The 14944-nt window shown below is 38.0% G+C and overlaps 1 protein-coding gene across 4 annotated transcripts in view; it reads right to left on the reverse strand.

Moving 5' to 3' along the window:
• msh4 (mutS homolog 4) overlaps window positions 1-14944 on the reverse strand; it is a 55447-nt gene that overhangs the window by 23917 nt on the left and 16586 nt on the right. For all 4 annotated transcript variants that reach the window (XR_010005379.1, XM_062978135.1, XM_008114112.3 and 1 more), the window contains exons 6-8: window positions 5686-5859; window positions 3257-3429; window positions 1121-1188 (exon numbers count right to left, since the gene is read on the reverse strand). Coding sequence is in view for 3 of the 4 variants with exons in the window: in XM_062978135.1 (XP_062834205.1) it covers window positions 1121-1188; window positions 3257-3429; window positions 5686-5859 (415 nt within the window). In the remaining variant the exon portion in view is untranslated. The remainder of the gene's footprint in view (window positions 1-1120; window positions 1189-3256; window positions 3430-5685; window positions 5860-14944) is intronic.

Consider the following 14944-nt stretch of genomic DNA (forward strand, 5'->3'; position numbering starts at 1 on the left):
GTTTTCAAGGAACAGTAATGCTTCAGGTTCATAACATTGAAAATACTTGTTTCTAGTTAAAATTTTAAAAAAATCTCAAGATGCATTATTGGTCTTTTCTACATAATTTATATTCTACCTTTCCACTTACAAAAACATATCTGTGCCAGCTCATAAAAATTAAGATACTACATTACTAAAAAAATTTATAATTTACATCCTACCTTTCAATTTATAGCAGCTCATAAAGGCATTGTAATACATAAAATTACATTAAAATTTAGCTATTTTGAATAGAATATCTGTTTATAATAGTTAAAGTTAAGTACATTGTGTAGATTGTTACAACCAATAAAGCATGCCCAAAATACCTTGAAAAAAGAATAATGTACAGTCTCTAAGGCTGCAGTACATTCATGAAGAATGACACTATATTCCAATATCTTATAAATTTAATGTGGATATCCAGCAATCTGTGAACATGTGGAATTCCTCTATCTAAAGATTCCTCTTTAAGAAATAAAAATACACAAATTTAACATGAAAAATACATATGCTACCAACTGTGAATTAGACAGATATCATTCAAGGTTCAGATTTCCCCACAATAAACACAATAAAGTGAATAATCAGAAACCAGCTACTATATATATAAAAGAGTGATGGCATCACGGCGACCCACAAAACAACAAAACTACAGGCCCCCCAACCTCAAAATTTGATGACACAACCCATCATCCATGGCTCTAGGTTTATACAACAAAAAGAAAAGAAAAATAAAGTCCTAATTAGAGAGAGAGGAATAATTGCTTTTATCCAATTACTGCCAGTTAGAAGGCTAAGCTCCTCCAACTTGGTCTCCTAGCAACCCAATAAAAAATAATAAAAAACACTAAAAAATTAAAAACACTAAAAAATTAATACAATAAAATACCATAATAACAAAAAAATAACTAAAAATTATACAAGAAAATAATAAAATATAATAAATAAAAAGATAACTTACAATAAAATTAATTAAAAAATACAAATAACATCAAATAAAAATTACACAACAATTTTTAACCAATACCACCACCACTTTGCCACAGCAACGCGTGGCCGGGCACAGGTAGTTTAGTATAAATTAAAAGATACATACCGTATCCTGTTTTGGAATTTGAACTAAAACTGAAAGCAGTTGTTCAGTGTCCAGGAATCTTGAAATGACTAGAAAGAAGTCAAGCAAATCTCATTAATCTCAATCAATAAAAATTAATGTCAATGTACTGAATTTAATCACACTGTTATACCTGGGAGAGATAGAGCAAACCTAAATGGGACTAGGAGGGCATTACAAAGAAGACCAACTAATTAATCCCCAGCTTAACTGATTAGCACTGTCCAGGGAAGGTGGTGTGTTATCTCCCTAGACTTTTCAGCTGAACAGATTCAGACTTTGGAAGCAGTAAAATTGATAACTGTAACTACATCCAACTCTCAGTTAACTGGAACTCAAGCAGCGGGCAAAAAAAAAAATCAAAGAAGCAATACTTTAAATAAAAACGCTGTTTTTATAACACAGTACAACTGTGTTACATTAAGTTTGCTTTTATTATTCTTATTAGCTTTTAATTACTGCATTTAATATTAATATCAAATCAATATAGAGTTTATAGTATAGTATACTTTTAGTTTTAGTTACGGAGGCATTGAATGTTTGCCATTGTATGTTGGAATCTGCCCTGAGTCCCCTTGGGGAGATAGGACAGAATTCAAATCAAGTTTGTTGTTGTTGTTGTTGTTGTTGTTGTTGTTGTTGTTAGTTTCCAGACCTTTTACCATTTGGGTTGCCCTTTCCTGAACTAGTTTCTATTTTTAATTCATGAAATTTCAATTAGATATACAGATCCAACTCCTTAAGACACTTCTCATAGGGCATAGTTTCCAGACCTTTTACCATTTGGGTTGTCCTCTTCTGGGCTGGTTCTGTTTGTTAATATCTTTCTTGAACTGTGGTGCCCAGAAAGAGACATGGTATTCCATGAAACACATAACTATAGCAGAATAGAGTGGTATAGGAGCGATATGAGTACAGCATTTATACCTGATTTTCCCCCTTCATACAGTAATGTTATAATTCTGTATCCAAATGATTGAATGGGCTTACTTTTACATATATAGAATCATATTGTAAATCTTGTTTGCAGAAATGGTTTAAGGAGGAAGACTTGATCACCATTTTCTCACTGTCATTTTTCTGCTCAAGTCAAATTTAGTGATCCTGTGCCCACAGAAAGTTTCCATAAATATATTTCTAATGATCTAATCATAATCTTTTGTATTTGATTTAAAGTATAGTAATAAACTGAGAATGATTGAATTATGCATTCATCTTCTCAACAGGTATGGAAAACATAAATGTGATACTTTAACCCAGAGGTTCTCAAACTGTGCACCGTGGAGCCCTTGGGGACAGATAGTGAGGAGCTCCGTGGCACCATGTTGCTTGCCACCACCTCCTCTTTCCTCCTTCTCCTACTCCTCCTGAGAAAAGCAGAGAAATTAAACGTTTGGAGCTGCCAAAACTGCAACAGCAGGATCCTCTCGGGGCACAGACCCTTTCTCTTCAGTGTCTCTCACTGCCCAGGTTCTTTTTCTCAATGCCCAGACCCGCCTTCCTGCCTTCTTTGCTTCCAAACCCTTATTTCCCTCCCAGTGCTCAGGGGGTGCTTTGATTGTGCTTTTCCTGAATGGCAGAAGGGGGTTGGACTGGATGGCCCCTGGGGTCTTCCACTGAAATACTGTTAAATTTATGTTGGTTAAAATTGTTTTTCAAAAGTTTGCCCATGCCAGTTATAGATACATTATATATATTTCTTGGGATTTCACAAGAAACTTTAACTTCAAAAAGGGCTCAGCAGCTGAAAAAGTTTGAGAACCTCTGTTTTAACCAATTCCTATATGAGCTGTTGCCATTTAAAACACAATTGAAGACCTATCTCTTTCAGCAGGCCTACCCAGACAGTTTTACTTATGACTTTTAAATCATATTTTATGTTTATGGTGTTTTAACTTTTGTTAAATGCTAACTTTTGTTAGTATTTTAATATATGCTTTTATAGTTTCATATCAACTATGTTTTAACATGTGATTTCATAGATGCGTTTGACTATGTTGTGCCCTGCCTTGAAAAATATTATTATTATTATTATTATTATTATTATTATTATTATTATTATTATATTACTTAATATAATAATAATTTTATTTCTTTTATACAGCAATATCAGATTACCTGACTGAAGACCAAAAAAGAATTCCTCATTCTGAAGAAGTTCTTGAACAGAATCCAATCTTGTGTTAATGGTATCCGCATCAACCAGAGGCTCTAGAATATTAGACCTAAGTCTTCTGCTTCCCCCTGGTGTTTTAGTATAATTTAGAACGCCAAAAAGAGTGTGACCATTCCTTTGAAGACAGCACACATTTGAAAAATAATCTCACAAAACAAAGTTGCCAAAAGGCAAGGCAAATATTGACATTATTACATAAATCTGTTTTTACAACAGCTAATATATGCACAAGTTACACTTCCTTCCATTTGTGCAGATCAGCACATAGAGGACTTCCCACCAGATTTTATAATAGTTCCCCTGCCCATTTCACCTCCACACAAAGCATATTCCTGTCTTGTGGTCAATCCAGTGACTCTACTAGCGCACAGTACCTTGATAATCTCTATACTAACTATTTTCTTTGGATTTGCCATCCTTTATGCACTCATTTGTTATAACCCCAGATAGCACAATTGTTAAATCACTGGAATCTGTTTTTTTCTGCATTAACATAGCATTCCCCAACTTGATTTGTGGTTTATTTGTTTGGAGGGTTTTTTGACAATAAAAACCCTGTACCACTAGCCAGTCCAACAGAGCCTTCCATAGCAAATGACGATTGATGTTTTTTGAGGGCCATGTGCTCATCACTAATGGCATCTTATTTTCGAGTACTGTCTGTTTTACTGCTTCCATTTGATCACATTTGATATTAGTGATAAATAAATCTTTTTTCCTTCTGTGCCCGTCTCTGTTTCTATGGGGCGGTAGACAACTATTGCTGCTGATTTATTCTTGTTTATTCTATTCATTTTTATAGATGAATAACATTCAATGGGAAATGGTAAGACACAAAAGTTTTTCAAAGAAGAAATTTCTAATTGACATTGAAAGAATTTGGTGAAAGGAGTTACTTCTAAATAAATGACTATTTTGGTTATGGGGGAAGGTGTGAATGGATGAGACCACATTATATCTATGCATACTTATTAAAAATGAATTCATCTATATTAATGGATTAAATGGTATGGGGATAGATGGCATCTAGTTTGCTTCATTCTAGGTCTCATGCAGAGCCAGCTATGAATAGTTTGAATACCCTTTCACAGCAAGTACTCTCAGCACAGAAAAACTTGGGGAGGGGAGGTGCAGAAAGGTCCACTAGAAAAAACTGTTCTAAACCTGTTCGTAATGAACAAACAGCTATCATACAAGGGAGAATCCATCAATTATTTATACAACAAGCACCTAGCATAATAGAACACTTCCAGTGTATAGATGTGCGGTTAAAGATCCAAACTGTGAATTTTGCCAATTAGTATGTGATTGTAAATACATCAAAAACTTTGTTCAGATGAGTAAATTTGGTTTCTCAGTGAAAAGGAAATAATTTACTTAGACTGTTACAAATGAAAGTATTGTCATTAAAACATGAACAAATGAGACAAAATTAGCTAATCATTTGCATAGATGTTATCAAGAACTGGAAGTGTGGCAGAACTGTTTGTTTTATCGGGTGAAGTAAGAATTGATTTCACAAGAATTTACATTAGCAATATATTAAATCTACTGCCACATTTACCATTTATGTCTACAGTGGGGGTAGGAAGAGAGATTAACACAGACAACTAGCTGCAGCAGTTTGAAAATAGACCCAAAGATTTACAAAGCATTCCAAGAAGGAGGCTGAGAAGCCAGAGATTAACCAGGCAATCCCATGCAAATCTCATCTATGACCCACTGAATTTACTGGGACTTAAATTAATGATAAATCAGAAAAAGAAAGTAGGAGACAAAAAGTAATCAAACTAATTCGCTTTCTGGTAATTAAAAACTAAAAATATTTATTTTTTCCCCTCACATTTTTTTAAAAAAGAATGACCTCATAATGGGCACTAACCCAAAAGGCTGTGTCAAGATGGCAATTTTGTGGCCCGCTGGTTCCATAGATTGCCCTGCAGGTCATTCTTATTCGTTGAGTCTCTTCCAGACCCTGACAATCCTCCTAATGTCCCAATAGCCATTTTTTTTCTTTTAAATCTTTACCCCCTAAACCAATTTTAAGACCCATAAAATAACTCTAGGGGCGCAACTTAACACTGTTTTACCCCCCATCAGAAAATTGACTGTCACTGGAACATCAATTCCTGTTCCAAGAAGAGGATGGCAGTGCAACTTACAAGGATCAAATGAAGCCTCTAACCCTGACTGTCCACGTTCCAAGCTTCCTTTAAAAATCCTAATGACTTAAATATATTTTTACTTGAAAAAACAAACTTCAGTGCTTTACCACATATACATTTATATTTAACAATGCATTAACTACAAATATCTAATTCCCTTCTCTCCTTTCTCCACAGGTTAGAAATATGAAATAAAAAAATCTTACCTAGGATCCCTGTTGTTAGTTATTAATTCAAGATTTAGGGCTGATGTTGAATCAATCATTGCTGTTTGCTCACTTCCATGGAAACGAATCTTAAGTGACTTAGGTGCATACACTGAATTTTGAATGAACTCAACATATTTCAGCACAGCTGCAACCGCTGCCAGACAGTAATACCTAGAAAATAATTGAGCAAAATAAACAAAAATATCAAAAATTAAGTAGTATATGTTTGGCCTGAAAACTTTTGTGGGTAGTAGCAAAGCTGAGATAAATTGGCATGAAGCTTCCAGACTACCCTAAATATAGTGTTGACACTTGCAAGGCAAATGTTCTTGTGTCACTTTCTGAAAAAAGGAAGTTAAAGAAAGATATGAAGAAATGACAGTTCCCATGTGAATCTGTGAGGTTAATAAGATCAGTTTTGCAATTCATTTCTAGTTTTCTGTATCTGAAAGCGCTTTCTCTATAATGGTACCTTGTTTCTGGAATTCTTTATAAGTTTAAAAATTAAACGTTTTCCAATACAATAAAACGAACAAAAATATACAAACAGAAAAATAACATAATAGTTGAGAAATCTAAGAACAAAGAGCATTGAGAAAGGAATTACATTTGACTTCCAACCTTCTTAACAATGATTATACAGAACTGTACAGAATAGCTTCTCCGATCATACTTACTATTCATTTACTTCTTTAGCTTTACCAAATCTATTAATTACCCAAGTTTGTAGTTTACATATTATTTTCTTTTCCCTTCAAAAAGTCAATTAAATGTTCCCAGTCTTTTAGAAATGCCACCAGTGATTTTTCTTTGATCAATTCTGTTAATTTAAACATTTTGACCAGGTCCAGCAATTTTAGAAGTCAGTCCTCATTCACTAGTATTTTATTTTTCCACTTCTGTGCATATAGCTCATTCCTGGAGATGCCAGATCTGGCCATGGTGGTATGTGCCTTGGATTATTCTAATGGAGTCCATTTGGGGTTGCCTCTTAAGAATACTCGGAAACTTTAGCTGTTCCAAAGAGCTGCAGCCAGATTGTTACCTTGGGCTAACTACAGGAGAATACAATTTCCTTCTTGCAACAACTCCACTGGCTGCCAGTTTGTTTCTGGGCATGTAAAAAATTTGGGACCTTTGGGAGGAATCGCAGTTCAATCATCTTCTGTAAGTGATCTGTTGCAGGGGAGATACTACATGTGATGATAACTGGCCAGACGTATTTAGGGTGGTGAAAATATGTTCCCTGGAATAAAAACAGTTCAGGGGATTGCCTATGAGGGTCCATAAATCCCCTTCTGCCGATCAAATCAACATGTTAATGATGAAGTGATTTCGGATGAAGACAAGAGAGAACAAAATTACCAGTGTAAATGCACTACCTGAAAATGGGCAAAAAGAATCACAAAATCTATTTCTGTATAAAATATAATGAAGAAAAGCTATCTCATCACAATGATGAGCCCCATACTTTTGTAAAACTTATTTCGGTGTGTTCAAGAACCTGGGAGTAAACCGGCTTGAAAGGACTACTTTTTAAAGGACTTTTTCAAAATCACCTTTCAGCAAAGAGCTGAGTAAAGAGGTCTATTGAAATTTATATGGCAAGGGAACAAACCATGAATACAGGTTTATAAGAAGCAAAACAAAGGAGAAAGATTTTAAATTGTATTTGCCAGCATGTGCCTGTGAAATATTACATTGTGTTGGCAAATAAAAGATTATTGGAATTTGAAGGACATGACCTAAGGTTTGGGTGGCACAGATATTTATGGCATGATAAAGTTTTGTGAAATGTGCCTTATTAAGACTATGGAATAGATACAAGCCATGGTTAGACCATAAGATGCATTTATGTGTCTCAATACATGAAACATTCTACAGGAAGGAAACTTTGCAAAGAAAAAAATAGATAGCTTAACCTGCTCTTTTGCTATTTGATCAAGAACGTGCTTTAAAAGCTTGCCAGTATAAAAGGATTTTAATCTGCCACCAGAAAGGTGTTCCAGAGTTCAAATGCAGTCCTCCCGTTTTCCCTCCAACTGGGATTGGAATGGTAGTGGGACTGAGAGAAGGACCTCTCCTGAGCATTTCAGGACCTGGACAGATTCATACATGGAGATTATTGAACTGTGATTCCTTCCAAAAGTCCCAATTTCTTTATGTTCCATTCATTGGCATCTAAATCAATTGCCTCTGGAAACCAAATCACTATGCTACCTAGGCTTTTTTACAGGTTCAAAGTGGCATAAATAAACTTCTGTTAAAGCTCTGAAAGTGGCATGTGACTACTATTTTCATGTTTATTACTTTTAAAAACAGGATGTATTTTACATATAGTGTTATTTTAAATACAAAGTGTGAGCAAACTTAACCAAATGTGGAAGAGGGGTATATAATTATTTAAAATATGTTAATAACATTATGATGATAAGGGAAAGGGGAAAGAGGAGAAGCAGTAGTTACTGCTGTTGTTAATGATGATAAGAAAATGGGAGTTGTGTGTTCTGTGTTTTGCAATGTTGTATTTATTTGTATTTATTGGTCAGGCAAGATATAAATTATCAGATTGTGGGGTAGACAGGCTGCCCAGTTTGTGAACTTTTTAGAGGCATCTGATGGACTACTGTTCGGAAGGAGAATGCTGAACAAGATGAACCTTGGTTTGATTTACTGCTAATCAATTATTATGCACAGCAGAAAGAGGAAGGCAAATTGCAGGTACACCATCTGAAATAATTTTCTACTGGCAGATAAAGTTATCGAGTTTGTCTGTTCTACTGGAATGACATAAAATCTCCCAGTGGGTGCATCTGATTATATTCAAGAACCATCTGTCCCTGATGAGGATATGATAAGAAAATAAATAGTATTAGCCTCTGAGGTAATAGACTTGGGAAACATAACTTAGACATAGAATCATAGAATCATAGAATAGTAGAGTTGGAAGAGACCACATGGGCCATCTAGTCCAACCCCCCGCTAAGAAGCAGGAAATCGCATTCAAAGCACCCCCGACAGATGGCCATCCAGCCTCTGCTTAAAAGCCTCCAAGGAAGGAGCCTCCACCACGGCCCCGGGGAGAGAGTTCCACTGTCGAACAGCTCTCACAGTGAGGAAGTTCTTCCTGATGTTCAAGTGGAATCTCCTTTCCTGTAGTTTGAAGCCATTGTTCCGTGTCCTAGTCTGCAGGGCAGCAGAAAACAAGCTTGCTCCCTCTTCCCTATGACTTCCCTTCACGTATTTGTACATGGCTATCATGTCTCCTCTCAGCCTTCTCTTCTGCAGGCTAAACATGCCCAGCTCTTTAAGCCGCTCCTCATAGGGCTTGTTCTCCAGACCCTGTATGCAGTATGCAAATAAGCTTTTTGTCATGATACAGAGAACCTGTAAACATTTCCAACCATACCATATTATGCACAACATTGGACTCAAACTTATTAAACTCAATTTCTTACTAAACTCAGCTGAGACTTTGCAGGTAATGGATAATTGTCTGGATGTTGTAATGGATGGGATGGGGGTTAATAAACTGAAGCTGGATACCAGTAAGACAGAGGCTCTATGGATTGGTGGTTCTCAGGCCCACAAATGGGTTGTATGAGGTTGCATCCTGCTCCAAAAGGAACAAATAGTAGTTTGTGAGTGCTCTTAGGTCCATCCCTAATCAGTGGGCTCTGTGGCTCAGAGTGTTTGGCACCAGCTTCAACTGGTGTCCTAGCTGCTGCCTTTCCTGGACAGAGATAACCTAACAATAGTAGGTCATACACTGGTTACCTCCTAATTAGACAATAATAATAATAATAATAATAATAATAATAATAATAATAATAATAATAATAATAACAACTTTATTTTTATACCCCGCCCCATCTCCCCGAAGGGACTCGGGGCGGCTTACATGGGGCCTGGCCCGATAAAACAAACAAATAACAGTAACAAAGCAATAAAACAATTATCCCAGTAAAAAACATCAACATCAATAAAACAATCATTAAAATCAACAAGCAGGATACAGTATTAAAAACAGGAGACTAAGTCGTAGATCCCAGGCAAAGTGCAGAGTATTACGAAATGGGGAAAGGAAATTTCATAGTTGAATGGACAATAAAGTGCGGTATAAAATGACAAGACAACAACAATGGGACTATTATGGAATGGACAGATAGATCAATCTAGCAACAACTAAACATCAAAGGCCTTTTGGAAGAGCCAGGTTTTTAAGCTCTTCCGGAAGGAGAGGAGGGTAGGGGCCTGCCTGATCTCTCTAGGTAGAGAGTTCCAAAGCCGGGGGGCCACAACGGAGAAGGCCCTCGATGGAGACTATTTCCATGTGGGGCTGCCCTTGAAAAAAGACATGGAAGCAGAAGCTAGTGCAAAATACAGCAACTCAAATGCTGACTGAAATATCATATAGAAAGGATAAAATGCCAGTCTTAAAATAATGGTACTGGCTGCCAACATGTTTAAGGTCTGAATTCAAGATTCTTGTAATGAATATTAATGTAATGACATTTAAAGTCTTAAATGGCAGGTAACGCAATACTTGAAGAAGTTCGTCTCCCCTGAGGCTTAAGATCTATGGCAAGGGAGGGTTCGTTGTGTCTCACCAGTAAGATCAATACACTGTGTCAGGACACAGGAAAGAGACTTTCAACTGTGGTACCCAAACTGTGAAATGTCCCCCAACCCACCATTCAATGGTTGAATGATGAGCTAACATTTATGTAAATGTCATTGATTCAAAAAATGTGTTCTAGATGGTGCAGGAATATTTGCTATCTATATAAAGCAGGAGAGCCAGTGTAATAGAGTGGTTTGAGCACTGACTCTAAAGAACAAGGTTCAAATCCCCGCTTAAACCATGAAAAACCAACGGGTGATCATGGGCAAGTCACACTGTATGTTGGAATCTCCCTCAGGGAGATAGGGAAGAATACAAATAATTTGTTGTTGTTGTTGTTCTCTCAGAAAAATATCAAAGCTGAGTACTTTCTGAACAAATCTTGCCAAGAAAATCCTGTGACAGGCTCTCCATGTCAGAAACAACTTGAAGGCCAACAACAACAACAAGTCGAGTACAGCAGAGCTAATACAACCCAAGTTTGAGGTAGAAACTAGAGAAATGGCTTTTGTAAAATTAATAAAAAGGAACCAAATTGATTGTTTCAGGAAAAATTTGGGACAGGAAAGGAGATGGGCAAAAAAAGTTGACCTAAACTTTGTTAAAGGGCCCCTAAAAGCTGACTGCCATATGCGGGGGTTGGCTACCACCCATTATGAGTCTAGTAGACCATCATGAATATGCCTTCCCAGACACAAAGTATTAGGGAAGAGAAAAATAATCTTTACAGACAGGAAGGAAGATAAAAAACAAATATAAAAGAAAGTAGCAGAGAACGGAAAGAAAAGGACATCTGTGCTTTCCAGAGTCCTGTCTCTTTCAGGAATCACCGTACAAGCACCAATTTGCTTCCAACAGCTGAAACCACTAATATAATTCAAACCATTGCACTCCTTTTAGTCCTGAATGTGTAGACTGGAAAGCAGAATGCAATACCTAGTTGCAGGTTAAACACAGTGGACTGGTTAGGTAAAAAATATGGAAGATTTTGAAAATGAATAAAATGAAGGTTTCTTTCAAAAAGGAAAACTGATAGAATGTACAGTCTTGTGATTCCCTCCTCCCTTTCAAGAGAAATTAGCCAGTTTTGCATACACTCCCTTTTTGAAAAAAATGCCAAATGCCATGTATCAAATAGCAACATGAAATCTGATTTGGAATTATCAAGGTACTAAAATGAAAGAATCACTCAGTGTTAAATTACAAGGAGTACTATCTGCTACTATAGCAGCTTAACTCCTTGATCCCAAATACATTTACCTGGAAGTCTCTCAAATTCATCTCCATGTAACTGTAATTGTTCAAAAGAAGGTTTTATTGAGCTAACAAAACTTAAATCTAAATTGGTGTATTCAAAATTTCAGTATAAGGAATTATTCCTGATTTCTAATTATCTGATTGTGGAGATGTAAGGGAAAAGGAAATCACACTGGTAAATGAAAACTTGTCAGAAAAATATTTACACTGTGTTATGGTTGAGCCTTATGGCTCCGATACTGGGAGACGTGGTCGTAAGACTCCTCGGGAGTCAGACTCTCTTGAGGAGCGAGAGAGGAAACGGCTGCGGGACTTATTTGCAGAACCAACTGACGAAGACTCCTTTGGGGGTTTTACCGAGGGAATGGAGGAAGAGATGGTTAGCTCAGAGGAGGATGACATGGAATGGACTCGTGTGAGGGAGGATTTGGGTGCCACCGGCAATGATAGTATGGGAGGCGACTGGCGGGTTGCAGGATCAGACCCGTGGACGAGTTGGAGGGATGGAACGGGATCCACAGCTGGGGATGCTGTGGGGCGTAGTCAAAGGTGTTTTAGCTCTGATGAGGATGATGATGAGGAGGCACCTGGAATTAGGGTAACAGCTGACAGCGATGAGGAGTTGTAAACTGGCATAAAATGGGGTTTAGAATCCAGGGCTAATTGCGTTGGGCAAGGTAATCTGGACGAACGCTTGGGCTCTTGTTGGGAATTTCCTGAAGACGGGTGTGATTCGTTTGCTGAATACGTAAGTTACCAAGGACACTGGGCATAGACGGCGGGAGGAACTGTGTGGACTTTTCCTGTGCAACTTGTGTTTAATCTTAATAGCTTGGACCTCCGTCGTCTTTTTGACGGACATTAATTGCCTACTCTGGATTGACGCTGGACTGACTGACTGACTTCGACCTCGGACTATCCCTTCTGTGATTATCGGTGGAACTGGTGAACTAAAGACATCTGTACCTGGCTTTCGACCTCGGACCGGATTGGGACCCTGCTGACCGCTGCTACCCTGATTGATGTGTTTGGACCCGGAGTTCGCTTGCTGCACGGAGGAGTAACAACTTAGTTATTCATCCACAGCTGTTGAGTAGCAGAGAGGAATCTGCTGCCAGTTATTTACGTTTCAATGAATCTTTGTTTACCAGCTTTTGTTTGTTTAAAGTGCCAGGCTGAAGTAAGCATTTTTGGTTTAACCCGGATTAAACTCCTGTTTAATCCGGTTTATCTTTTGAACCGTTTTTTAGTATCTTTTCATATTGAAGGCGAGTGTTTGCCTAGCCCTTTGTTTTTTACGGGCGTTTTTGGTTCTGTATCCTTAATAAACTGTGTTGAACCTTATCTGGTGGCGTTCTGTCTGTGACACATTGGAAGCAAACACTATATAGGATCTAAACCCGAAGCACGTCTACATCAGCCACAAAATCTGGGGCTAGCCTGAAACATTGCTGTTGTGAACCAACCCTGGATTCTACCATGGTGTTTAAACCAATGTGCTCCCAAATCTCATCAGTGGAGAAGCAGTATCCTCACTGTCTATTTGGACCACATCTGGTCTGACCCCACTGGACAATCGTCTTTAGCGGCAGCCATAGAGCTCCAGAGAGCTTCTGGCCATCATTTGGCACCTTTGCCAGTGTAAGCAAAGCCACCCATAAGGCTCAGAGAGAGGAGGGGAGTTGCCCCTCCTTCCTCCACCCCTCCTCTCAGTCACATGGGCACCTACCGTTCATTTTCCGGACCCAATTCAAAGTGCAGGTGATTACCTATAAAGCTCTGAACCGTTTGGGACCCATCTACCTTTGGGATCGTCTCTCCCCCTATGAACCTGTACAGTCTCTTTGGTCATTGGGGAAGGCCCTCCTCTCACTTCCGCCAGTGTCCCAAGCGTGGTTGGTGGGGACGAGAGAGAGGGCCTTCTCTGTAGTGGCCCCCCCCGGCTCTGGAACTCGCTGCCTAGGAAGATCAGGCAAGCCCTCACCTTGACAGCGTTTTGGAAGAGCCTGAAAACCTGGCTTTTCACCCAGGCCTTTGGTTAAAATCTCCCATCCCCATCATAATTACAATTATACTCCTCGACCTTTTGTACTGGTCGCTCTTTTCCTGATTACTTGATATCAATTCAGGGCTCCTCCCTACCTAATGTGACCTTAAATGAATCTATTGCACTTTATCTATTTATGAATTTGTAACTCATAATGTGCACCTTGCTTATCCGCTATTGCAACTTCATTGTTTTTAATTTGATGTTTTAATACCGTGTTGTATTTTTTCGGTTACTGTGTATATATTACTATTGGTTTTTGTTATTGTTCTTTGATGTTTCATATTTTATCATTGTTTTGTATCTGATTTTGCTGTAAGCCGCCCCGAGTCCCCTTCGGGGGAGATGGAGGCAGGATATAAATAAACTTATTATTATTATTATATTATTTACTTATATCAACAAAGGCACCAAGTGACAATCAGGAGGTCTCTGGTGCTCTGTGGCCACCACTACATTGAGAAAAAAACTACAAACATGTCCCATCCTCTGTTCACTGAACCTCAAAGTGCGAAAATAGTGTGATGGCACTGCTAGCTTCTGAATCAGAACTGGCCCAATGTTAAGCAGTTGGAGGCAAGATGGCCCCATGTGGATGTAATGCCACAGAACAAATTCTCATCCACTTTGGGGTATATGACCCATGTAAATGTGCCCCTGGTCTTGCAGCAAAGACAAACAGCTTTTTGCATGGAAGGCTTATTCCTGTTGATTTAGCCCTGCCTACACTTGCAACAGTAATCTGTGACTCCTTCCACAGTTATCCAGACAATCTTCAAATTATCATGAACAACTTTGACCTCATCACATTCAAGATATGTGTATTAAAGAGTATGCATCCTGTAGCCTACAGTAGGCAACCCACCCCAAAAAACAAAGAAATTATACTCACCCCATCACTAAGTGTTTTTTTGTACCCATATCTTTTAGAAATCAATGCAGGCCCGAGATCATCACATTGGGGACAGCTAGGGTTTCCCATTCCATTGTTTAAGCACACATTTCCCCCCAAAATATAACATAATGATACAATGACACTTGAAATGGCAGACCTCTGTGAGAGAACTGATCACTATCCACACACAACAGAGCATGCCCATAAAGTAACATCAGATGAAAAATCTACGGTTCTGATACCATCACACACAAAATACTATGCTCGTAATATGCTTCAGACATTTGAGGAAATGGTCAGAATCCGTTCAAAGACCACTGTTTCTCTATGTAATCACATGGATTGGCTACTATGCAATAGGAGCATCATAGGATGGGATCCATTAGGTCCTGTAGAAAAATAATGACAGGGATAGGAAAATGCTCTGTAGAGG

This window comes from Anolis carolinensis, chromosome 4 (assembly GCF_035594765.1).
Source record: "Anolis carolinensis isolate JA03-04 chromosome 4, rAnoCar3.1.pri, whole genome shotgun sequence".
Classification (NCBI taxonomy): Eukaryota; Metazoa; Chordata; class Lepidosauria; order Squamata; family Dactyloidae; genus Anolis; species Anolis carolinensis.